Raw genomic sequence first — 26,458 nt, 5'->3', positions numbered from 1 at the left:
TGAGATGACATAATTGAGAACTGTGATGTCATCAATACTCATACATATTCATTCACTTCTATTAATTTACACATGCAAATTATCTGTTTGCTATTGGCTGTAAACCTCCTATTAGCAAATGTTGGTGTTTGGCACTGGTGGGTATGATTAAGACTCGGTGGCGAGTCGAAACGCGTCAGAGTGTGTGTTCTTTTCACTGTGTTCTATTTTGGCTTTTATCCACTTTCTCAATATAATGTGGATTTTTTATCAATAATCTGGATCATCTCTTTAGGTCTCATGCACACAACCGTACCCATTTTGTGAGCTGCAAACTGTGGATCTGCAAAATATGGATACCTACCGTGTGCAATCCGCAATACTCTTGTCCGCAAAATAGACCAGAATAGGACATAGTTCTATCATTTGCTGGACAGACATACAAATGCTATCCATGTGCTGTCCGTTTTTTTTAGTTTTTTTTTGCAGACCCATAGAAATGAATGGGTCCATGTGCAATCCGTTAAAAAATGCAGAATGGACGCGGATCAAAAATACGGTTGGGTGCATGAGGTCTTAAAGGGGTTCTCCAGGAGTACAATATTGATAAACCATCCACAGGATCATCAGTATCTGATGGGTGGGGGTCCAACGCTCAGCACCACCACCGATCAGCTGTTTGAAAAGGCAGTGGCGCTCCACATAAAACGACAGAGGGCAAAAACCAGACAAACGGATCCTTCACACACATCATCACCGTCTTGTCACCTGATGTCCTCATGGATACGGAAGTGTGAATAAGGCCTTAGTCAGCTACATAATTAGCTACTTGTGGAGTTGGAAAGGAGACAAATAAGTGACTGTTCACACATAACAGATTCTATGATGACAAGAAGGTTTACAATGCAAGATAGATAGATGATAAATAAAAGATAGATAAATATGAAATAGATACATAATAAATGATAGATAGAGATACATTCAGACGATAGACAGACAGATATATAGATGAAGATAGATAGATAGTTAATAGATAAATAGATAGATGATAGATAGATAGATAGATGGATAAAAAAATGAACTCCGCGGCACATCCAAGTCGTGAAAAAGTAAAAGAAATTTTAATCACCAAACATGCGACGTTTCAATCCTCTCAATGGGATTTTTCTCAAGCAATTACATAGTGGGCAGTGCTTAGTACATATTTAAACATATTGACTAGGGGTGCACCGAAATTTCGGCGGCCGAAAATATCGGCCGAGAATGCACCTAATCTGTTTCTGCCGATATTTTTACATATCGGCCGGAAATAGCGGGGAGGAGCTGGGGGCCGGTGCGTTCACTGTGCTCCGGCCCCCAGCTCCAGTAGTTATAAAATGTTGTACAATTAATAACCATTCTATTCATTTGGCCCCCCTCTGCAGTATTACATTCAATATAGCCACATCCTACTCACAGGGCTGTGCTGGCCGGCCGGGCAGACGAGCGGCAGCAGTCACGACTGACGTCACATGCCTGCGCCGCCTCCTTCATTCAGAAAGTAGGCCGGGCACATGACGTCAGTCGTGACGCTGCCGCTCGGTCTGCACGGCCGGCCAGCATTAAGATGACAGCCCTGTGAGTAGGATGTGGCTGTATTGAATGTAATACTGCAGAGGGGGGCCAAATGAATAGATTTCTTATTAATTGTACAACATTTTATAACTACTGGAGCTGGGGGCCGGAGCACAGTGAACGCACCGGCCCCCAGCTCCTCCTCCCAGTTCCTCCCCGCTATTTTCTATTAATCTATTAATTGTACAATGGGGGCTGTGGATGGCACTGTTATGGGGTGGGGGTCTGTGGATGGCACTGTTATGGGGTGGGTGGGGGTCTGTGGATGGCACTGTTATGGGGTGGGTGGGGGTCTGTGGATGGCACTGTTATGGGGTGGGTGGGGGTCTGTGGATGGCACTGTTATGAGGTGGGGGGGTCTGTGGATGGCACTGTTATGGGGTGGGTGGGGGTCTGTGGATGGCACTGTTATGGGGTGGGTGGGGGTCTGTGGATGGCACTGTTATGGGGTGGGTGGGGGTCTGTGGATGGCACTGTTATGGGGTGGGTGGGGGTCTGTGGATGGCACTGTTATGAGGTGGGGGGGTCTGTGGATGGCACTGTTATGAGGTGGGGGGGTCTGTGGATGGCACTGTTATGGGGTGGGTGGGGGTCTGTGGATGGCACTGTTATGGGGTGGGTGGGGGTCTGTGGATGGCACTGTTATGGGGTGGGTGGGGGTCTGTGGATGGCACTGTTATGGGGTGGGTGGGGGTCTGTGGATGGCACTGTTATGGGGTGGGTGGGGGTCTGTGGATGGCACTGTTATGAGGTGGGGGGGGTCTGTGGATGGCACTGTTATGAGGTGGGGGGGTCTGTGGATGGCACTGTTATGGGGTGGGTGGGGGTCTGTGGATGGCACTGTTATGGGGTGGGTGGGGGTCTGTGGATGGCTTTGTTATGGGGTGGGTGGGGGTCTGTGGATGGCACTGTTATGGGGTGGGTGGGGGTCTGTGGATGGCACTGTTATGAGGTGGGGGGTCTTTTAAAAGTATTTGGGCAAAAAGGCAGTTTCGGTTTCGGTCAAGGGGTATCCTGAATTTTCGGTTTCGGTTTCGGACCAGAATTTTCATTTCGGTGCACCCCTAATATTGACATAATAAAACAATCAATGAATAAATTACAATCAATCAAGGTGATATAGTTCAAAACTTATGACAGCAACAGTGTTGTTATTGTAAATTAACGGATCATCAGGGTTGACAATGATCCGATTACGGGTGCCTATGCTGCCATATATACTGCGCTACTGCTTATGCTTGCATACGCAATCCTTCTATCTTAGGTCTGCAAGATCATCTATTTCTTCAAACCTTATATATTCAATACTTATTCTAGGTGATGTATATATGTCCCACACTATGATCCTTGTGAACAAATCTGTTTAATCATGCTTGTTCATGTGCTTTAAACCTCATTGAGCACATGAACTTGCAAGTTCGTCTAATCCGATCATGTGACAAATGGAAGCACATGACCGGATGATTTACATGAACAGAGGAGTGATCACGTGCTGTGACCACACCCCCACAGGTCCTGCGTCATGTGCATTGCATTGAATGACCAAAATGGGTGATCATGTGACCGGATTCCCCAGGAAGGTCCTGTGACATGCGCATTGATTTCCTTGAGACGCTGGAACCCTTGTGCTCTGACTCCATCGCTCACCCCTGCAATCAAATTCACCATTGCACTGAGGTACACCTGCACAGTTTGGTTATTATAATGGTACACACCTGATGTCATTAAGATTGTTATTATTGCGTTTTGTCAGCATGCTGTATGTTGGATTTGATATGGATATCATTTACACTGCAAAATTGAATGGAGTTTCATGAAATGTTAATTTACAATAACACTGTTGCTGTAATAAGTTTTGAACTATATCACCTTGATTGATTGTAATTTAGTCATTGATTGTTTTATTATGTCAATATGTTTAAATATGTACTAAGCACTGCCCACTATGTCATTGCTTGAGAAAAATCCCATTGAGAGGATTGAAACGTCGCATGTTTGGTGATTAAAATTTCTTTTACTTTTTCACGACTTGGATGTGCCGCGGAGTTCATTTTTTTATACCGTTTGGAAATCCGTTTTTTTATACCGTTTGGAATACCGTTTTCGGTGGATCGCCGACTCAGCCGCTGGCACTCCGCCAGTACTTTTCTGATAGTGGTGCTGCCCACATTCCTTGATTTATAGATAGATGGATAGATAGAAGACAGATAGAAGGATAGATAGATAGATATTCAGACGATAGACAGATATATAGATGAAGATAGAGAGATAGTTAATAGATAAATAGATAATATATTTTAGGTAGATAAATAGAAGGATAGATAGGTCATAGATAGATAGATAGATAGATGAATATGAGATAGGTAGATAATAGATAGATTATAAATATTAGATAGATAGACACATAGAAGGATAGATAGAGAGATAAATAGATTGATAGAGACATTCAGACGGTAGACAGATAGATGAAGATCGATAGAGAGATAGTTAATAGATAAATAGATAGATATAAGACAGACAGATAGATAAAGAGATGATAGATAGATAGATAGTTAGATATAAGATAGATAGATAGATAAATAGATAATCCCAAAAATCCTTATCAATTAAAATACATCAAATCAGTGCACAAAAATTATGGGGTCATTACTCAAACTGGTGTAAAGTAGAACTGGCTAAGTTGCCCATAGCAACCAATCAGATTCCACCTTTCATTTTTCACAGCTCCTTTGGAAAATGAAATGTGAAATCTGATTGGTTGCTATGGGCAACTAAGCCAGTTCTATTTTACACCAGTTTGAGTAATGACCCCATTAATCCCTTAGGTGCCTCACAATTTTGTAATACAAGCTGCCAATCACCCTCTCGTTGTCTATGTACTTTTTCAAGACCGCAGACCTCAATATTACCCTTATGTACATTGCGAAAGTGTTCTGAGGCCGCAGACATATTGCGTAAGCCGGGGCCTGTTATGTCATTACGTGCTCTGCTATACGACGTTTCAGCGGCCTAGTTGTGCAGCCAACATCTCGTTAATGGCAGCTATGAATTAGGAATTACATACAGGACACGATGAGAGTTTCAGTCTATAAATGTGTTATTAGGACACTCTATACCTGTGCTGGTTGCAGTGCAGGCTTTTTTTGATACCATATATTTACTGATGTTGCGTCGGCTGCCTACACCAGGGGCGGACACAGGCAGCAAAGGGCCCCTGTGCTAAGGATGTACCTGGGCCCCCCCAATCACACATACAGATATAAACACATATGTGCAAATAAAAAACATCTTGTGAATGTTTACAATATATATATATAAATATATATATTCTTTTCATACTAGGTCACGCCTCTAACTCTGCCCAAAGCATAACTATACACACCCAGTACCCTTAATGCCCCCACATAGTAATTATTCCCCCTTTGTGCCAGTACATAGTAGTTATGTCCAGATATGTGCCCCCTCACAGTAGTAATGGTCAGATATGTGCCCCCTTCACAGGAAGTTAAAAAAATATACTCACCTATTTCCTGATGATCACAGTTCAGCCGCTGGCGCTCCACAGCAGTAGCAGGATGTAGTGTCACACATAGGAGGAGGAGCACAGCAGATTCCCGGCCGCACCGCTCCTCCTCACGCACAGACCAGCAGTGTGATGTGTGACACTACATCCTGCTACTGCTGTGGAGACAGGTCCATATTTAGATTTGATAATGCCCTAGGCACTTTAGTGCCAGCTTTCTCCCACCAAGAAGTCCATAGCTGATGGTAAAATGCTCCCTAGGCCTTCAGCTATCCCTCCGGACTCCCTCATACACTTGGACATTTAAAGGACTGACCTGTTCCGTGTGCGCTTGGCAGCTGAAGGCATCTGTGTTGGTCCCATGTTCTTATGTGCCTGCGTTGCTGAGAGAAATGATGTTTTATTATATACAAACGGGGGCGTTGCCATAACACCAAGAGGCTCCGCTCTCTCTGCAACTGCCGCGCCCTCTGCACTTTAACATGGCCCGGTGGGATGACATTTTCACTGCCAGGCCCTGTCAAAGTAGAGACAGCAGAGCCTCTAGGTGTAATGGTAACGCCCCCGTTGCTCCTAGAGGATCATTTGCATATATTCAAATATTCATTTTTTTTCCTCAATAATGCAGGCATATATGAACATGGGCCCAACACAGAACGGCACTGATAGGTGGCTTTAGTGCTGCCCTAGCCATTTTACAGGCTAAGGCAGCGCTAAAGCATGTCCATTAGTGCCAGTGACATCACCGGGCTCAATGCCAGGCGGAAGCCACCCCCAAATAGTACCCCTAGTGGTAATAAGGCTCCCTACAGTGCCCTCAGTACTAATAAGGCATCCCCTTATAATCTATAAGGCACTTCTAAAGAGCCTTCAGTAGTAGTAATGCCCTCTACCACTGCCCACAGTATTTATAATGTTCCCTGCAGTGCCCTCCCTAATTATAATACCTCCTGCCGTACCCCCCGGTGTTATACTCATCTCTGTTGTGCCCCCATAAATTATAATGCCCGTCCTCTCCCTCCAGTCTTCTATACCATGCAGTCCCATGTAAATAACACCAGTCGGCTCCCACCAGTCTTCTATATGATACAGTCCCATGTAAATAACCTATCTTCCTTACAGTCTTTTATACCATGCAGTCCCATGTAAATAACACCAGTCGGCTCCCACCAGTCTTCTATATGATACAGTCCCATGTAAATAACCTATCTTCCTTAGTCTTCTATACCATGCAGTCCCATGTAACCAGCTGCACAGGCGGTATGTCCGCCCCTGGCCTACACAATGTACAGCGCTGTGCTCGTTATACTAGGAACTGGCTGCAGCGCTCGTCCGAGTGACGGGGTCTCTTCTAACAGCTGATGGGAGGGGGGTGTCAGGGTTCCCTGTACATGGCATTTATTATATATGCAGTATTGTATAGTGTGGTACCTGGAGAAGCTGGAAAAGCTCATGGTGTCGGAATGGTCAGACACCTCCTTGCGGTAACGCCGCTCCATGCGCTCGTGGTGCTTGCGCTGCAGTTTCACACAGTCGCGGATACGTTTCTCTGCCTCTCGGAAAGCTCGGTCCTTCAGTTTAGACACCAGCTTGGGATTTAAGCTTTTTTGCTTGGCTGCAATGGAGTCCAGATAGCGCACACACTCCATGTGCCCCTTGGTGGCCGCCATATCCAGAGGGGTGTGATAGTCGTTATCCAGACACCAGATATTGGCCCCGAAGGACACCAAGAAGGACAGGCAATTCAGGTGGCCATTGGCAGCGGACAGGTGAAGAGGCGTGTTTCCCCAAATGTCACATTTATCTGGATCTCCCCTAAAAAATAAGAAATAGTAAATGAGCCTATATATATATATTCTTGTGTTTACAGCACGTAAAACTGCGTGTCGTATCTGTGGGGGAGTTGCTTCCCCTTCTACAGCTGGTACCCTCAATAGTTTTTCCGCTACAGATGCCTCTATGCCAAATGCCCCCTTAGTGTCTGACCCAGGTGCCCTCTTCAGGGTTTCTGCCCAAGAACTCTGCTGAATACAAATGCACACCACACTTTCCAGATTTTTTTTTATGAAAAACATGTATTATTGTCTTTTCACTTCACACATACTTGCTACTTTGTGTTGGTCTATCACATCAAATCCCAATAAAATACATTTAAATTTCTGGGTGTAACATGAAAAAATTTGAAAAAGTTGAGGGGTATGAATACTATTTCAAGGCACTGTACAGTCCCATGTATGTAATATCTCTCCCCTCTCTCCAGCCCCTCCAACATACAGCCCCATGTAAATAACATCACAGCCTCCCTCCAACATACAGCCCCATGTAAATAACATCATTGCTGTCCTTCCAACAGACAGACCCATGTAAATAACATCACCCCTCCCTCCAACATACAGCCCCATGTAAATAACATCACTGCTGTCCTTCCAACATACAGCCCCATGTAAATAACATTACCCCTCCCTCCAACATACAGCCCCATGTAAATAACATTACTGCTGTCCCTCCAACATACAGCCCCATGTAAATAACATTACTGCTGTCCTTCCGACATACAGCCCCATGTAAATAACATCACACCCTCCCTCCAACACACAATCCCATGTAAATAAGATGTACGGCACTGTGCTTGGTAAGAAGTGCTGAATCTGATATTGATGACCTCTATTGAGGACAGGACAGTGAGCTCCGTGCTGTGAACAGAGACAGCAGATCAGCTCTGCCAGTGACTAAGATCACTACTGGGGGCTGTACCTTTATTCATAAACTTTTAGTAGGAATAATAGAGGAATTGCACAACATAAAGTCACAAGACAGATGCCCAAGAATTATTACATTGGGAATACAAGTAGTTAGTAAAACAGACATGTCAAGAGAGGGGACAGCTCCTCTTACGGGGTCGAGCACCCATGAAATCCACTGGAATTACACCAAGGATCTTGAAAACCGTGAGGAATTGTTCTATATAAGGCCTCATGCACACAACCGTTGTTTTGGTCCGCATCCGGGCCGCAGTTTTGGCGGCTCGGTTGCGGACCCATTCACTTCAATGAGGCCCGCAAAAGATGCGGACAGCACTCCGTGTGCTGTCTGCATCCGTTGCTCTGTTTCGTGGCCGCGCAAAAAAAAATATAACCTGTCCTATTCTTGTCCGTTTTGCGGACAAGAATAGGTAGTTATATCAATGGCTGTCCGTGCTGCTCCGCAATTTGCGGACCGCAAAACACACAACGGTCGTGTGCATGAGGCCTAAGTCTATCAGAAAAAACTGCAGAACTCTTTATTACACAATGACATACCGTTACTTGCTCAGACCATAATACCCCTTAAAATGGTGAAATCATTAATAATGGCCGAGTCACAGGAGTGAATGATCTGACCGGGGTTTGCTCGTTGCCTTGGTTGGTAATGTTGTGCATAACTGTATCCGGGAAACAGAGAACAAGCGGTCATGTAACCGTATGGTAAGTGACGTCTGAGGAGCAGTCATGTGCGGCCTGGGAAAACCTACAGACGTGTCCTCTCCTACTGCACTGCATAGCAGGGGGGTGATTTATCAAACTGATGTAAAGGAAAACTGGCTTAGTTGCTATGAGGGGACGTTGTTATTCTCATTTTCTAAGTTCAGGTATGTCACTTACAAAGAGGTCCAAGTACTATGGTATTTGCTTTTATCACCTCCACATCATGTATTAGAATGTAGGGTGTATAGGATAGGTGTGAGGGATATTCACTGAGGCGACACTTTACCGCCCTAATACACTTTACGACGTATGCCTTTACCTAAGTCATCAAATAAACAGGTATATAAAAGGAAGGCCGAATGCACACGGCCGTGAGCGGTCCGTTGTATCCCGGCCTGGATTCCTGCTGAGAGCAGGAGCGCACGGCGTCATTGGTTGCTATGACGCCGTGCGCTTTATGCCGCCGCTGCACTACAGTAATACACTCGTATAGATCATACCAGTGTATTACTGTACAGCAGCGGCGGCATGAAGCGCACGGCGTCATAGCAACCAATGACGCCGTGCGCTCCTGCTCTCAGGCCGGGATACAACGGGGAGTCCCAGGCTATGAGCTGTGCGCTACGATTGGCCAGCGCTGCAGCAAGGGACAACCCTAATACAAAAACTCCGCCCAGTACAAAAGAAGGAGCTGCAGACACCAGAGCCTATACCGGGCGAACGGAGTGGCGCCCAGACATACTAGTAAGTGCAGGGGGACCCCTGGGCGCCGCTCTGCCCACTGATATAGTTAGTTTTTAGTCTTTAATAAAAAGTGTTTTTTTTTCAAAGAACCTGATAGTACTCATTTGTTCTTGGTTTATATACAAAAATATAAATGCAACACTTTCGGTTTTGCTCCCATTTTGCATGAGCTGAACTCAAAGATCTGAAACATTTTCTACATACACAAAAGACCCATTACTCTCAAATATTGTTCACAAATCTGTCTAAATCTGTGCTAGTGAGCACTTCTCCTTTGCTGAGATAATCCATCCCACCTCACAGGTGTGGCCTCTCAAGGTGCTGATTAGACAGCATGAATATTGCACAGGTGTGCCTCAGACTGCCCACAATAAAAGGCCACTCTGAAATGAGCAGTTTGATCACACAGCACAATGCTACAGATCTCGCAACGTTTGAGGGAGCGTGGAATTGGCATGCTGACTGCAGGAATGTCTACCAGAGCTGTTGCCCGTGCAATGAATGTTCATTTCTCTACCATAAGTCGTCTCCAAAGGCGTTTCAGAGAATTTGGCAGTACATCCAACCGGCCTCACAACCGCAGACCTCGTGTAACCACACCAGCCCAGGACCTCCACATCCAGCATGTTCACCTCCATGATCGTCTGAGACCAGCCACCCAGACAGCTGCAGCAACAATCGGTTTGCATAACCAAAGAATTTCTGCACAAACTGTCAGAAACCGTCTCAGGGAAGCTCATCTGCATGCTCGTCGTCCTCATCGGGGTCTGGACCTGACTGCAGTTCGTCGTCGTAACCGACTTGAGTGGGCAAATGCTCATATTCGATGGTGTCTGGCACGTTGGAGAGGCGTTCTGTTCACGGATGAGTCCCGGTTTTCACTGTTCAGGGCAGATGGCAGACAGCGTGTGTGGAGTCGTGCGGGTGAGCGGTTTGCTGATGTCAACGTTGTGGATCGATTGGCCCATGGTGGCGGTGGGGTTATGGTATGGGCAGTCGTATGTTATGGACAATGAACACAGGTGCATTTTATTGATGGCATTTTGAATGCACAGAGATAGTGACGAGATCCTGAGGCCCATTGTTGTGCCATTCATCCACGACCATCACCTCATGTTGCAGCATGATAATGCATGGCCCCATATTGCAAGGATCTGTACACAATTTCTGGAAGCTGAAAACATCCCAGTTCTTGCATTGCCAGCATAGTCACCGGACATGTCACCCATTGAGCATGTTTGGGATGCTCTGGATCGGCGTATATGACAGCGTGTTCCAGTTCCTGCCAATATTCTGCAACTTCGCACAACATTCCACAGGCCACAATCAACAACCTGATCACCTCTATGCGACGGAGATGTGTTGCACTGCGTGAGGCAAATGGTGGCCACACCAGATACTGACTGGTTTTCTGACTCCCCCCCCCGCCAGTAAGGCAAAACTGTGCACATAGCGGCCTTTTATTGTGGGCAGTCTAAGGCACACCTGTGCAATATTCATGCTGTACATATATGTCAATTTTAGTTAGTACTAGTTTAGATTTTTGAACCCATGCTGTGCGCCGGTCAGTACTGTCAATTACTGACAGCGTCTGCTCTTTTGTTTTGTTTTTTAGCCTTTTTTTTCTAAATTTTTCACACTAGCGTTAATGTTTTCCGGTATTGAGTTCCGTCATAGGGGTTCAATACCGGGGGAAAAAAACGCATCAGTTTTATCCTAATGCATTCTGAATGGAAAGCAATCCGTTCAGTATGCATCAGGATGTCTTCCGTTCCGTCCCCTTTACGGTATTTGGCCGCAGAATGCTGTGGTATTTTCTCCCCCCTGAAAGTGAAAAATGTGGGCCAAAATCACTTTTGCTAGAAAAAAATATAAGTTTTCATTTTCACAGTCAAGTGTTTCCTAATTCTATGAAACACCTTTGGGATAATACTATCTGTCTTAAATGTAGAATATTTCAGATTTCAAAAATAGTGACATTTTCTGAATCTTCATTAAATTTGGATGTTTTTCCCAAATGAAGAAAAAATATATTGACTCAAATTTATCACGTACATAAAGTACAATGTGTCACGAGAAAACAATCTCAGACTCGGTTAGATAAGTAAAAGCGTTCCAAAGTTATTGCCACATAAAGTGACACAGGTCAGATTTGCAAAAATAGGCCTGGGCAGGAAGGTGAAAACAGGCCTAGTGTAGAAGGGGTTAAAAATGCTGCTGCAGCCTCTTCAATGTACCGTATACCAAGCACAGCACCGTACATTGCATAGTGGCTGTGCTTGGTATTGCAGCTCAATTCCATTCACTTGAGTGTGACTAAACTGCACAAAGGCCATGTGACAGATGGATGTAATGTCACAGGCTGAAGAAGAGTCCGGAGCGCACACCCAGGCACCAAGGAGCCTTCCAACAGCTGATCAGCAGGGTTGGACCCCCATATTGATGACCTATACAGAGAACAGGTCATCAATATTTAACTGTGTACTCCCATCTCAGACACAGTGTCAGGTTCAGGTCCTACATCTGGGACCCAATCCTATGGCCAGAACGAGCCACCTAAACATCTGGCTGGCTTGGTTATTTCCGGTGATCCCATAGTGGTGAATAGAGAGGTGGCCGTGAGGTGGAACTTCCTAAAATAGAAGACCGTGCAATTTTCACTCAGTTCTCTAATGTCCTAAATTTTGGAACTCCCACAGCAGTGAAGGGAGAGCATGCTGCGCATGCGCGGTGTAGTCTCCTTCATTTCCAGGGCCCCGTTCTGGAAATAGGAGCGTTTCCCAGAGGTGGGACCAGCGCCTATCTAACACTAATGCCACATTCTAGCGATGGGGCATCAATGTCTGTTTATAACTTTGTAAAGACCCCGCAGCGTAGCCGGACCCACAATGGTAATCACGCTTACCTGATCGACCCCCCCCCGCTCGACTCCATCACAGTCCAGCCAGCTCTGCAGGGCCTCCCTGCATCAACATCTGGTTTGATGCCTGGTCGTGTGACCACTAATGCCAGTGACTGGCCACAGGGATCATGCATGCTACATGTCACTTGGTCACATGGGTGGACACGTGACCGATATGGCCAATCACTGACTGTGTCAAACCAGATTTTAAAGTATGGAGAACCGAGGCCTGAAGAACCAGCGCGGCATGATGGAGTTGGAGCCCTGCAGTGGGGATCTAGTAAGTATGATAACAACAATGGGTTTGACATGCTGTGGGGTCTGGATAAAGGTGAACAACCCCTTTAAGTCCTGGAAGCCTGATTTAAGGTGGCCATGTAATAGCTCTTGGACAAACAGCTATGCCACCCCCCACACGCTCATTTGGGCTTAATATGGCAGCCATTACAGTTCCCACAGTAATTGTCACTTAACTTTCACAGATTCCTGAATGTCACCTTTGCCTAGCTGTTTTGTGAGGCTGTACCTCCTGGCTTCCCCATAAATTGCTACTTAAGACAGTAGAGAACTGAGTGACAACAGTCTCACAGAACATCTTGTATTTTAGTCTTTTACTTCTTCAGACTTGAGCTTCTTCTGAGTAGAGTTGTCTTAGGTTGCTATCAATGGTATCAGGATTCAATCCTAGAAACAAGTCTGCCCCAAGGAGCAGCTCCATCCTCCGAGCGACCTGATCTGCTGGACAGCTCCTTTCCCAGTATCAGTGTCACACTACATCAGGCATGGCCAACCTGAGGCTCTCCAGCTGTTATAAGACTACAACTCCCACCATGCCCTGCTGTAGGCTGATAGCTGTAGGTAGCCTGGGCATGCTGGGAGTTGTAGTTTTGCAACAGCTGGAGAGCCTCAGGTTGGCCATCCCTGCACTACATGATCATCCCTAAATCTACATGCAAAAAATGTGCAGCTACGTGGACGCGGTTTTAGAACTGCCTAGCTCTATCTACTGATCCTGACGTCTTCTTTTAACTTATAGATGCTCATTAATCTTCCCTGTCTTCCACCATCTGATGTCCCCATCACAAAGGTCTCTGCTTAAGTCCTAGCACGCCTCCTCCTCCTTCTTTAGCTGGTACATGTGATTTACACAAGTTTACACTGCACCGGTAAATGTTTTTTTGCTCAAGGAGACATGGGGGTGGCCTCCACCATCACCCAAACCAAGCAGATGTGGTTGGCAAGGGTCTCCCCATCATGGAGCCCTCTGCTGGCCAAAAGCTGGTTCAGCTGCACAGAGGCCCAAAGGAAGATGGAGCCCTTTCCAGTTGTAGAGCAGTAGCAGAAGTGACCAGGCTGCACTGCCAAGCTGAAAATGGGGCTTAGCGGGGTGGGGATTAGTAGTACAAGAGGGCGGAGCTTAGTATAGCTATGGGTTGGAGCTTATCATGTGATGGAGATGAACTTAGTGGGGCAACGGGAATATAACTTTGGCTTAAAGCAGGGATGGCCAACCTGAGGCTCTCAAGATGTTGCAAAACTACAACTCCCAGCATGCCTGGACTGCCAACAGCTATCAGCCTACAGCAGGGCATGGTGGGAATTGTAGTTTTACAACAGCTGGAGAGCCACAGGTTGGCCATGCCTGGCTTAAAGGCTATGTACACCTTCGGGGACAATTTTTTTATAATTGCATTTTACTCATTTTGGGCTAAAAACCATTTTGTCAATTGGTCTTTATTAAAAATATTCAGCTATCACTTTGTGTCAGTCATCTAATAAACCTTATCTCTAAACTACTGAGAGGTCATGAACACTTATTTAAGCCACATTCTTATCAGTAAGATAAGAACTGAGCTATAATTAGTGTTTATAATGTCAGAGATCAGAGATAATGAGCTGTGCGCTGAGCTGCCTGATGGAACATGATGAAAATACAGATCCTGCTACTAGAGAATCTCAAGGCTGTACAGACAAAAAAGCTCCACATTTTTAATAAAGTCTAAGTGAAAAAAAATATTTATTTTTAGCTCAAAATGAGTACGATGCCATAAAAAACACCCCAAAGGTGTACATAGCCTTTAATTTTTAACACTGACACTTCATATACCAGTCTTAATCTGAAGTGCAATGAACTAAAATGCACCAAATGTAGATGTGCCTCTTAATAAATTTAGTGTATTTTGGGTTGCCTTTAAACCAGAAAATAAAATATTTTTTGCAGGGCTGGGATTATATAATACTGACACCAGCAGCAGGGGTAGGGGGATTGGAATCATGACAAAAACTGATGGTATCTCACTTGGCTATGCAGTCAATGTCCGATCGATGTGCTCCAACTGATGAGACCCCTGCCAAGAACTAGAATAAACTGCCAGTGGCGCTAGGAATCTGAAGTTCCATCTTATTTTCTGACGGCTCCAATCGGTAGGGGTCACAATATTCTGACCTTCACTAATCAGACAGTGATGCCATATTCTAGTGTTACAACGACTTAAATTGGATACAGCTTTCCTATTGGTAGACTGCCAGTGTGACATCATAACGATGACGTCATGAGTTGTGCCAGTCTCTTCTGCAAGACTAGCACAAACATAATAATCATAGGGCGACATTTTGAAAAGGGCAACTCCATCTTGGTTGCTGTTTTAAAGTATTAATTAGAGAACTGCAGAATACATTACGTTATTTTTGGAATGGCCCCTTTCAGAATCCAGCAGTAATAGCAGAAACTGCAGAAAATGTTTATATTCCTTACTCTTTATATTTATTTCCTTTTAATGATATATTCTGTTTATGGCGTAGTAAATGCAACGCAAGCCTATGTGTTATGCTTCCACGATGCTCGTATAGCATCTCTGGCTTACGTAGTCTGCAGGATAACCATTTCATTCATATGCATAATTCATGGTGCTGGGTTAGTGAGAAGGAGAATGTAACTGAGCTCATGAGAGGCAGCTATGTGACTCATACACACACGGCACGACTGCCTGTACAGTGACCTCTGCACACACCTGCAGAGAATATATACTATGTGAATGTCAATCATTTATCAAGTAAGTGGCCAAAGTATTCATTTAATAAGCCTTAACGATTATTACATTTAACAGTCAGTACACCGTCATCTCGGGGACATGTTCAGGAGAATGAAGGTCCGCACATACAGGTGCAATGCTCCATGCATGACACAAACAGGTGGAAAACATAAAAAAAAATGTTTTAATGCTATAAGACATTTATGCAATACATGGACCGATCATTACAAATTTTTCGCGTCATCCGATTTTTTATGCCGCCTTAGGCCTCATGCACACGACCGTTTTTTTTTAAGGTCCGCAAAAATGGGGTCCGTAGGTCCGTGATCGCTTTTTCGTCCGTGGGTCTTTCTTGTTTTTTGGAGGATTCACGGACATGAAAAATGAAAAAAAAATCTAAGTCAAGTTTGCCATTGAAATGATAAAATGAAAAAAAGGACACGGATCACGGACACGGATGACAATCTTGTGTGCATCCGTGATAGGACAGGTCATATTTTTTTCACGGCCAGGAAACACGGATCACGGATGCGGCTGCCAAACGGTGCACTTTCCGATTTTTCCACGGACCCATTGAAAGTCAATGGGTCCGTGAAAAAAAACGGAAAACGGCACAACGGCCACGGATGCACACAACGGTCGTGTGCATGAGGCCTTAATGTGATTTTCTAGAACAGCAATATCAGATCGGCGGGTGACAATCAGCACCCCTGTCGATCAGCTGTATGAAGAGACGGCATGCGCAGTGTGCACGTGCCGTCTACCTTCTCTCTTCCTGCCCGCTGCTGCTGCTGTCCCACAGACATACAACAGCAGCGGACAAGAACGGCCATCTCCTCATAAAGTACATCGGGGTGAGGGTGGGGAAGCCGGGTGTCGGACCCCTACCGATCTGATATTGATGACCACTCCTCGGGATAGGTCATCAATAGTAAAAGCCCAGGCAACCCCTTTAATGACGTATTCTCAGTATAGGTCATCAATTTTGGATAGTTGGAGTCCAATTGCCGGCACTCCAGAGTCCAGATGATCAGTTGTTTGAAAGGGTCGAAGTGCACAGAGGAGCACTGCAGCCTCCTCACAGCATATACAGCACAGCACTGTACATTGTATGGTGGCTGCAATTGGTATTGCAGCCTAGGCCCATTCATTTGAATAGGACTGAGCTGCACATAAGCCACGTGACCGATGAATGTGACGTCACTGGTTTAGGGAGAGCATTAAGCGGTGAAGCTTCTTCAAACAGCTGATCGTCGGGGTGCCAGAAGTTGGACATCAAAATCCTCTTTGAAAATCCTCGGCTGACAGCAGCACGTCGCCCCCTGTAAACACTAAAATAACTATCTGTGCCCGAATGATTGCCCACCCACCATGGTCGGACGAAATGGAAAGAAATATGCAATGCGGCAATGTTTTTTGGGTTTAGTTTTTCTGGCAGTCACTGTGCGGTACAAATGGCACATTAGCTTAATTCCGTGGGTTACTACAATTATGGCGATACTACATTTATATCCTTTTTATTATGTTTTACTACTATTAAAAAATGTGAAATGTTTAAAAAAAATCTGCTTTGTCCCGCCATGTTCTGAGATCCGTAACTTTTATTTTTCCATCTTGTGTAATGGCTCACTTTTTGCGGGATAAGCTGCAGCTTTTATTGATATAATTTTAGGGTCCATACAAGTTTTTGGGGAGGAGAATTGGGCAAAAAAGCAGCACCGCACTGTGTGTTTTTTTTTTTACAACATTCTTCTTGTGGGATAAATAACACAATCTTATATTTTGGACATTTTTCGATGTGGCAATAACAATTAGGGCTATTTTTTGTTGTTGTTGTGGATATAGTTATATGAAAAATGGAAGGTATTTGAACTTTTGATATTTGTATTTTTATATTTTCAAGAAACTTTATTAAACATTTTTGGGACTTTGGGAAATCTTGATCTCTCGTGCAATGCTTCTGTATACCAGAGTCTTCCAATATTACCATTACATGCGTCTGGTAGGGTATAATGAGGGTACTAAGATGGCAGCCAGAAGACTTCCGTAGGCCTCCGGCTGCCATGACAAGCATTCAGAGAATAGAGGAACGTACATGTATGGCGGATACCGGGGAGGGGTTAAAAAGGTAATACAGAATGCCTCTGCTGGTAGAGAATGTGTGACGGAAAGCTGTGCTTCTACTGTATGGAAGCTGAAATACAGCCAGGACTGTACAAACAACTACCCAAGGTCCTGACCTCAGAGGCCACAACAAGACCTGGAAATGCAGTTCAAGTATGAAATCCCACCAATGTGTCCGAATTAAGGGAAATATTCAAAGAACAATGGGCTAAAATTATTTCAAAGCAATGTTGAAAATAACCTGTCCAGGCCCATTTTCCGTCTTTTTAGTACATGCGTCTATTAAGGGCAGAATTTTTTTTTTCCATTCAGTACTTTTTGTGCCTTTTTCTGTGATATATGGGGCTTTATTTTTGTCATTTTTATTTTAGCATTTTTTTATTTTTATACCTGAAAATATGTTAAAAAATGGGGAAAATATAGTCTGTTTTTGACATTTTTAAATTTTTCAACAAAAATATTTTTAAATATGTCTCCTTTCAATAACGGTCATTTTGATATAGGGGATTTATGGGTTATAGTCGCCATGGTTGGGGTTATAAAGTCCCGCATGGCGTGTATTGGCGATTCTTTTTTATTTTATTTTACATGTTGTGCCCCCAGTAAAGTCATATAAGACCTTTGAAGGGGCATTTAAACATTTTTTATTACTGATTTTGCCTGTAAACTGATATGTTAGGTCCAGTTACATGGGGAATATAGACCCTACTTCTTGCAAATCTTATCAGAAAGGTATAAACTGGGACTATAAAAATGTATAATCGGCAAGGGCTCGTTCACACAAATGTACTTTCTGTCCATGTGTACGAAGACCTGCACAAATTGCACATAGGAATAAACGGTGCTATCAAAATTGACTTTGTCCGCACAGACCAAACACATTTTTGGCATGAGTAATGTGGAACATGTTTTTTCTTTCAAAAATGTCCTCCATTAAGGTTTTTAGGTACAGGAAAATGTATAACTTTAATGCAGGACACAAAGACATGAAGCCACCACAATGTTCTAACACATCAAGCCACTCATGAGGAACAATACAACAAGCTTCTCGGAAGAAGATTGACCCATTAGACTGGGTCTCCTCAAATATCTAGGTTCTCCTCCTCCTCTCATAAATGACACCATGCCAAGTTGGATGAGAGCGTTCATTGTGCACAGGGCACAAACAAGCTCATTAATGAACATTAGCTTGGTGCCAGAAGAATATTTCATGCCAGGGATTTAAGGAACTTCATCAGTGATATTCGTGGATGTGGCGGTCTATCTAGATATCACATATCGTCTAAGGATCCAGGAGGAGTACTGACAGACTCACCTTGTATGTAGGGCACGTTGTCAGAACTTGACCATAAAGGTACAATAAGGACAGCTCCAGGGTCAGGTCACATTTAACATAATGAATTAAATTGGTAATTGCTATAGAGTAATTACCGTGATGTTGTCTAGTCTGGGAGGTGACGTACCCGGGGAAGAGGGCAGAGACGGACGAAACAAAGGCTGATGCTATAAAATAAAACTGAAAAAATAATCATAGAACCCTTAAAGGGACACTGTCACCTGGATTTTACTTACTGAGCAAATAACATCACCCTGTTACCCCGAATCGTTTCCCCCAAGCGTTTGGGTTCATCAGGGGGTACATACACGGGATAAAGAAAGAGCTAATCAAAGGCAGTAACTGTCCCACCCTCCACTTCTCCAAACCTGTGGGGGAAAGGAACAAGTAACGCCTGAAGGTGGGGCTGGTTGATACCTAGATATCCGATGTAGACATATAATTCAATGTAGAAATGACTGGGTTCCTCAATTATGTCCGTGCTATCCTACGTCCAGCCCCATCAGAGGTGCCAAGATGAAGTGGCCCAGTCTAGATGTAGTTTGCCATGGCATGAGATACCAAAACTATTAATAGGCACATGACTCCTACTAATTTTGCCGTATCTCATCAGGTTCATGCTCCACAACCTGCGTGGAGCTGGTGTAGGGTTCAGGAACTACTGGTCAAAGTAATGGTAAGGGCTTCGGCCTTCCCCCTCCCACCGCGGCCCTGGCCAGTTGTGACAAAAGTGAGGACCGTGGAGGTAAAAGTCACACATTTTTGTGCAAGACTGGGTTGCACAAAAAAATATCTACTTTTTTGCGCCGCAATTCAGGCGCAAGGAGTTTGATATGTCTTCTCCAGTGGGCCAATTAATGCGTCATTTTATTTTTAACTGATCATCTGTCTGATGCGCACTGCCTTTCCATTCATTCTCTATGGATGCGCGGGAGATTGGCAAGCACTGTACTCGCCAATCTCCGGCGCTCCTATAGAGAATGAATGGAGTGGCAATGCGCATGTACCACCAGCCTCTCCATAAGAACGGGGGAACAGGACCCCCAGTCTCGGGATCAGTGGGAAGTCCAGGCAGTTTGATCCCCAGCGATCCACTAGTTATCCCCTATCCTGTGTATAGGGGATAAGTTATAAATTTGGTATAACACGTATAGGCCTCCTGTCACACATAAGTGATTAGTACTGTAAGAGTATGTTGACATATGTATAGAACGAGTGAGGGGCAGTAACGTTTTAAAACTTAAAGTTTAATTAGGACTGTTTTAAGAATAAGCCCCTACCAGACAAACATGACAAACGACAATTAACAGTGTGGGACCCACATTAATGAGTCACCATTGTACGAATCCGCTGGTAATATTACAGAACTGCGGAGCCGAACAAAAAAGCAGCACCATATGCAGTCTTTTGGTGGGGTACCGCAGACTAATAAAGATGCCAGAGGCAAATAAAAGGGTGGATCTTACCGGTGGTGCCAGTTGGGACCTTGTAGTCCAAAACCCTGGAGGATGAGAGGCTTCTCGGGTCCGAAAAACACGTCCTCTTTTCAATTTCACCTGGTGCCAGGGGCTGCAGAGAGAAACTATCCCTGTTTTTGCCCTACTTGGCCTGTAAATCCCTAGGTGCCTCCTAACACGGGGTCCTTACCCCGCAAGGGCTGGCCTCGTCCGGAACCTAACCCTAATAAGTGAACCCTAATTGACCCTATAGGGACAGCATGGATTGGCCCCAAGGGTGATGATGGATAGTGGGGTGGAAAATGATCTAAGTTCTGATAGATTTATTCTGCGTTCCTACGCGTTTCATCTAATGGAGAATAAATCAAAACTACAAAAAGTACCTCCACTTCATAAAGATAGAATGAAGACCCCCCGACTCATCAGGGGACAGGGGTCATGGGTGGAGGATTCGGTCTATACCCTTATCCTATTGTGATAGATAATGGGAAAGGGTAAGCCAAAAAGGATTGCGCAGACCTGACTAGACCAGTATGGTCCCAAATCAGTCTGGATACCTGTGGTGTAATAACAAAACAAAATCCATTCAGATATTGAACCCACCAGAAGCAGATATATTTGTAGCATAAAGATAAGGAGGTGTACTTACTATTGAAGTCATGGAAACCGTGTGGCTGGTGCCATGAGAAGCGGGAGTGTGGTTTGACGCCCGCATGTAATGTCAGCGTCTGTCTGCGCTAATAAATGCGCCAGTAAGTTTAAATGGAAGGGGGTATGTGGTGCGCCTGCGCGAGGAGTGCGGCCGCCGTCATGTGACTAAGGCATATGTCAGCTGACGTCGCGATCCGCCTCCTAACCAGCGCATGCGCGCATATGCGATGTGCAGCTCAGATGCCGCGGCTGCTGTGACGTAATGGTAGGCGTCACCATCAGGGAGGTCCTACCAGCCCAGGCGCGGCGTCGGCTGTATACTGGAAAGAGGTGGGAGGAGTGACCATATAATACGAGCGACTCCTACTACTACACCTATAAATATTGGTAGTGATAAAGCAAATCACTTACAACATGGGACCTAAGAAAGGGGGAACATTAAATAACAGGTGTACCCACTAGGACCCAGACAGGGTCCAGTGGCCACCCGAAGCCTAAAGACAGTTGGGACAAAATGACCGGCACCTTGGAGGGTGTCGTCATCAAAAGGATATAATCAACCAAGATATAATGATCATATTTAAAACGAATGAGCGTACACACACTCTATATAGAGTGAATAAGCCAAGAGACATAATGATATTAGTGGCACTATTGAGTGCTTGATGCGTGGTCAGTGCACTTGAGGGACCGTCAGACATATGTTATTCTGATGATGCAGTGAGGGAACCCCTGCTATTTAGCAGATAATAGCGTACACATACTTATATGTGTAGGAGACTGGGGATGGTCACAAGAAGCACCCAAATTGTAGCTGGTCATTCAATCCATTGGGGTTGGTGGTATTCAACTTGAATATCCACCAACACTCCCTTTGGAGAATCTTCTTGTCCCAGTTTCCTCCACGTGGTGGCTTTCTAATTGCTTCCAACCCTACAAACGTGACACCTGACGACCTTCCATCGTGCACAGATTGGATGTGTCTAGCTACTGGGGTGTCCCTATTGTTGCGTATGTCACCCAGGTGCTCACCTATACGTACCCGCAGTTCCCTACGGGTTTTGCCGACATATCTAATGCCGCATTCGCAGGTGAGTAGGTAAACAACTCCTGCGGTGCGGCAGTTGATAAAATCTCGTATATGGTGAGCGGGATCCGTAGGACCGACCGCAACCGTTTTTCCCTGGGTGACATACTTACAGAAACTGCACCGCCCACATTTGAAACAGCCGTTCAAAGGTTTGTCCAGCCACGTCTTCTTTTTAGGGGGGTTATAGTGGCTGTGCACAAATTGATCCCTCAAGTTGGTACCTCTCCTGAAGGTTACTGATGGATAGGGACTCACAACATCTTTCAGGTCCGGATCCATCAGGAGGGTGTCCCAATTGCGTGCTAAGATCTCTTTAACCTGTCTAGCCGCAGAATCAAATGTGCCAATGATCCGTAACTTTTTTTGTTGTTGTGGATCCATTTTCGGGCCCCCAGTGGGATGTAGAAGTGTGGTCCGTGGCTCCTGTCGTGCCCTTTGATAGGCCTTTCTTAGTGTGTTGTCCGGGTACCCCCGTGCGCGGAAGCGCTCTCTTAGCTCATGTGCCTGTTTAGTAAATTCGCGTGGTTACGAGCAATTGCGTCTCAATCTGAGGTATTGGCCCACTGGAATACCACGTTTTAATGGGACGGGATGGCAGCTGTCCCACCGAAGGAGTGAATTAGTGGATGTCTCCTTACGAAAGATGGTGGTCTGTAGGCTCCCTTGAGTATCTCTTGAGATGCAAATGTCTAAGAAGGGTAAATGATTGTGTACAATCTCTGATGTAAATCTAAGATTTATGGTGTTAATATTGAGTTCATTCACCAGTCTCTTGAACTCGTCCTCTGGCCCGCTCCACAAGTTGAATATATCATCTATGTAGCGGGCCCAGAGGACGATGTACTCGGTATACCAGTTGGGTATGTCACCAAATACCACGGTCTCCTCCCACCAGCCCAGGAGCAAATTTGCGTAGGACGGTGCGCAGGAACTGCCCATCGCAGTGCCCCTGAGCTGGTGATATATCCGGCCATCAAAAACAAAACAGTTAGTTGTCAGGACAAAATCTAAAAGCTGCAGGACCAGCTCGTTGTGTGCAGCGAACTGGAGGCCTCTTGCCTTTAGAAAATGTGCTGCGGCTGCAAGCCCTCTCTCATGCGGAATAGAAGAATAAAGTGCCTCGACATCAATTGATGCCAGAAGCCAATTCGATTCTAAGTTAATATTTTCCAATTTGGAGAGGAGGTCCCCTGTGTCTCTCACATAGGATGGGAGGGATTGTACGAATGGACCCAGTATACGGTCAACATATACCCCACAATTCTGTGGTAGACTGCCTACCCCTGATACAATTGGCCTGCCCTTAAGGGGCACAGTGCCCTTATGGACTTTGGGCAGGCAGTAAAAGGTTGCCATAACCGGGTGTGTTTGAAGGAGGAATTCCAACTCATTGCTACTGATGAGGCCATCCGTTTTAGCTTTTGTCAGTATGTCAGTCAATTCTTGCCGGAATCTTGCTGTGGGGTCGGCTGATAATGTCTCATAGCTTTGTTCATCATCTAGCAATGTGAGACACATGGCACGATATGCTGAACTGTCCATAATGACCACATTACCTCCCTTATCAGAGGGCTTGATCGTAATACTAGCATCTGTTGATAATCCCCTTATTGCATGTCTCTCTCTACTGTTACAGTTAGACCTAGTCAAGGCTGGAGACATCTTAGCGAGTTCGGACGTGGTCTGTTTAAGAAAGACGTCAATACATGAAATGTCTCCTACCGGTGGCATTTTGCTGCTCCTGTTTTTAAGATCGGTAAAGGGACCTCTACCATCTGAATTATGTGGTATACTATCAAGGTTATACAGGAGGTGTACGTCTCCAAGGATCTCCACCGGTATGCCCAATTCCCGGCTTTCTTTTTTATCCCTAAGCCGGAAGTGTTTATGCCACTTCAGCTTACGGGCAAACAGGTGGAGATCCTTAGTCCACCGAAATGGGTCAAATGAGGCTGTGGGGACATAGGACAGGCCGCGTCTCAAAACCGTAATTTCAACCTCTGTAAGGGTACGGGATGACAGGTTAATTACTAATCTATCGTCCGTGCATCCTACCGGTTGGGTGGAGGTAACGTGTTTTGGCTTCGTAGGGAGTATTGCATGGGTTGTTCTAAAAAAGAAGATGATGAGGGAAATTGTGAGGTTGATGGTGGTGGAGCAGTGGAAGCGCATTGTGTCTGGTAGTTCGCCTGAGGGTTGTTATATCGTCCGCCTCGGCGTCTCGATCTGTACCCACCACGTTCCCGTCCTCTATTTTTAGGGAATCTGTCCCTCTCGTTATCTGAGGAGTCTGTCTCAGAGGTGGAGACGTCTGTTTTTTGTGGGTTGTCGGGATTAGTCAAGAATAAATATGCCCTGTTCTCCTTGAAATCTTGGGAGTCTCTAGCAAACTGTCGATGCTTCCGCTCTTTAAGGTAATACTGGTATTTTTCTATAGTATTCTGAAGCTGGCTTTCCTTGACACTGAATTCTGCTTCCTGTTGAAATTTTTTTGTTATTTCGATTTGATCTGTAAGACTGCTCTCAACTCTTACTAATAACCCTTTTTCCTCTTCCAACAAAATCTGCATAAACCTAAGGGAGCTATTGGTAGCCTCCCTCTCCCATTTTTGTAATAATTCTGGGTTTCTGATGCGGCTAGCTGGAGTGAGGGAAATACGTAGGCCTCTGGGTACGATTCCCTGCTTGATATAGTTTTCTAGTCCCTGAACCTCCCACCATGAACTAATATGTTCTTTGTAGATACGAGTTAGTTCAGTAAACGCCCCATTTAAAGTAGGGGTGAATTTTTTTTGTACAAAAGTCTGTTCGGAAAATACTGTCTTTGCTTCAGTGAGCCACACGTTCCTGTCTAGGCCCGTTGTAAGGAAGCCTGCCATGTCCCTATGTGATAATACTTAGGGACCCGAGAAGCCCCTCATCCTCCAGGGTTTTGGACTACAAGGTCCCAACTGGCACCACCGGTAAGATCCACCCTTTTATTTGCCTCTGGCATCTTTATTAGTCTGCGGTACCCCACCAAAAGACTGCATATGGTGCTGCTTTTTTGTTCGGCTCCGCAGTTCTGTAATATTACCAGCGGATTCGTACAATGGTGACTCATTAATGTGGGTCCCACACTGTTAATTGTCGTTTGTCATGTTTGTCTGGTAGGGGCTTATTCTTAAAACAGTCCTAATTAAACTTTAAGTTTTAAAACGTTACTGCTTCTCACTCGTTCTATACATTCCTTGTTACAGAGCAGTACACCTTGGGAGAGTGCTCTCACACTATCTCCCTCTAGGGACCACCCTTTTGTTTTTCACTATGTTGACATATGGCATACACCTTGCGGATTTACAGTATGTGCAGTGTATTACAGCAGTACCAACATTTCAATATACTGCGGGAAAAAAATCCACATCGGTATCCACACAGAACTTGACCTGTGGTGATCTGAATTTTGCTGCATTTTGATTTATTTTGCAGATTTCACCCTTTGAAACGCAAAGTCTGCAATCTGCGGCAAACCCTCCGGATTTACACCTTGAATTCCACAAAACAGAAGATATTGCTGCTTCGGAATTCCCAGCAGATCGATCCCGTGTGGTCCTACCTTAAAGGGAATGTGTGATCAGAAAATGATCTATTATTTTTACAATAAACTATTTTAAAGAATTTTTGGTGTGTTATTTTTAAAGGGATAGGTCATCGGTATTTGATGGGACCCCTCGGACCCCCGCTGATCAGCTGTTTGAGAAGGCACCGACGCTCGCGGTCTTCGTCTTCTCTCAGCTTTTTTTTTTTTTTTTTGCGGAGCAATTCACTTTAATGGGGCTGCAAAAAAAACTGAAACGACTCTGCGTGCATTACGTGTTCGTTAGTCCGCTCTACAAAAAATAAAACATGTCCTATTATTGTCTACATTACGTACAAGAATAGGACTGCACACAGCCGATATCCATGTTTTGCAGATGAGCAATTTGCGGACCGAAAAACAACAACAGTCGTGTCCATGATCCCTAGAACAGACTAAAAACCCCTTTCTATGTCAATATCTATATAAATAAAATAATAATCTTGCCGTTTTCACACTGGCCACTAGGCCTTATAATAGGCATCACTGCAGATCACTTTACTGCAGTTATCTGCTTATCATTACAGGCAGGATTACAACGACAGATATCACCTCTATATAGATAGCAAAGGATCCACTATTCACAATAAGCACTATTACAGCGTATCTACTCCCGCCTGTCCTCTGCACAGGTCACAGAGCATGCCTAGAAAAATCTTTTATAGAAGTCAATGAGGTCCCCATCTGACCATCATGTCTATGGCTCACACTGGTTGCTGTAAAGCATTTCTCTAAATGTTGCTGAGAACAGCTCAGGCAAGATGGCCACTGTTCAGGAAACAGAATAAAAAAATAAATCAGCAAATCGTAAAAAAAAGAAAAAATTGGAAAAATTACTATTTAGTTTTAACTGGCAGAAAAAACTATAGGTGACACATTCCCTTTAGGCCTCATGCACACGGCCGTGCGGTTTTTTGTGGCCCGCC

The 26,458-nt window shown here is 44.8% G+C and overlaps 1 protein-coding gene and 1 long non-coding RNA gene across 3 annotated transcripts in view; one reads left to right on the top strand and one right to left on the bottom strand.

Annotated features, from left to right (window-relative positions):
• The window catches only part of LOC122942449, a 60,055-nt gene extending 34,482 nt beyond the window's left edge, over positions 1 to 25,573 (top strand). The window contains exon 2 of the long non-coding RNA XR_006390555.1: positions 25,385 to 25,573. This is a non-coding gene — a long non-coding RNA (uncharacterized LOC122942449). The remainder of the gene's footprint in view (positions 1 to 25,384) is intronic.
• The window catches only part of USH1G (USH1 protein network component sans), a 38,566-nt gene that overhangs the window by 7,252 nt on the left and 4,856 nt on the right, over positions 1 to 26,458 (bottom strand). For both annotated transcript variants that reach the window (XM_044300074.1, XM_044300075.1), the window contains exon 2: positions 6,548 to 6,931. In XM_044300074.1, coding sequence (XP_044156009.1) covers positions 6,548 to 6,931 — 384 coding nt within the window. The remainder of the gene's footprint in view (positions 1 to 6,547; positions 6,932 to 26,458) is intronic.

The sequence above is a fragment of the Bufo gargarizans genome, chromosome 6 (assembly GCF_014858855.1).
Source record: "Bufo gargarizans isolate SCDJY-AF-19 chromosome 6, ASM1485885v1, whole genome shotgun sequence".
NCBI lineage: Eukaryota > Metazoa > Chordata > Amphibia > Anura > Bufonidae > Bufo > Bufo gargarizans.
This window is presented reverse-complemented; position numbering and strand designations above follow the sequence as displayed.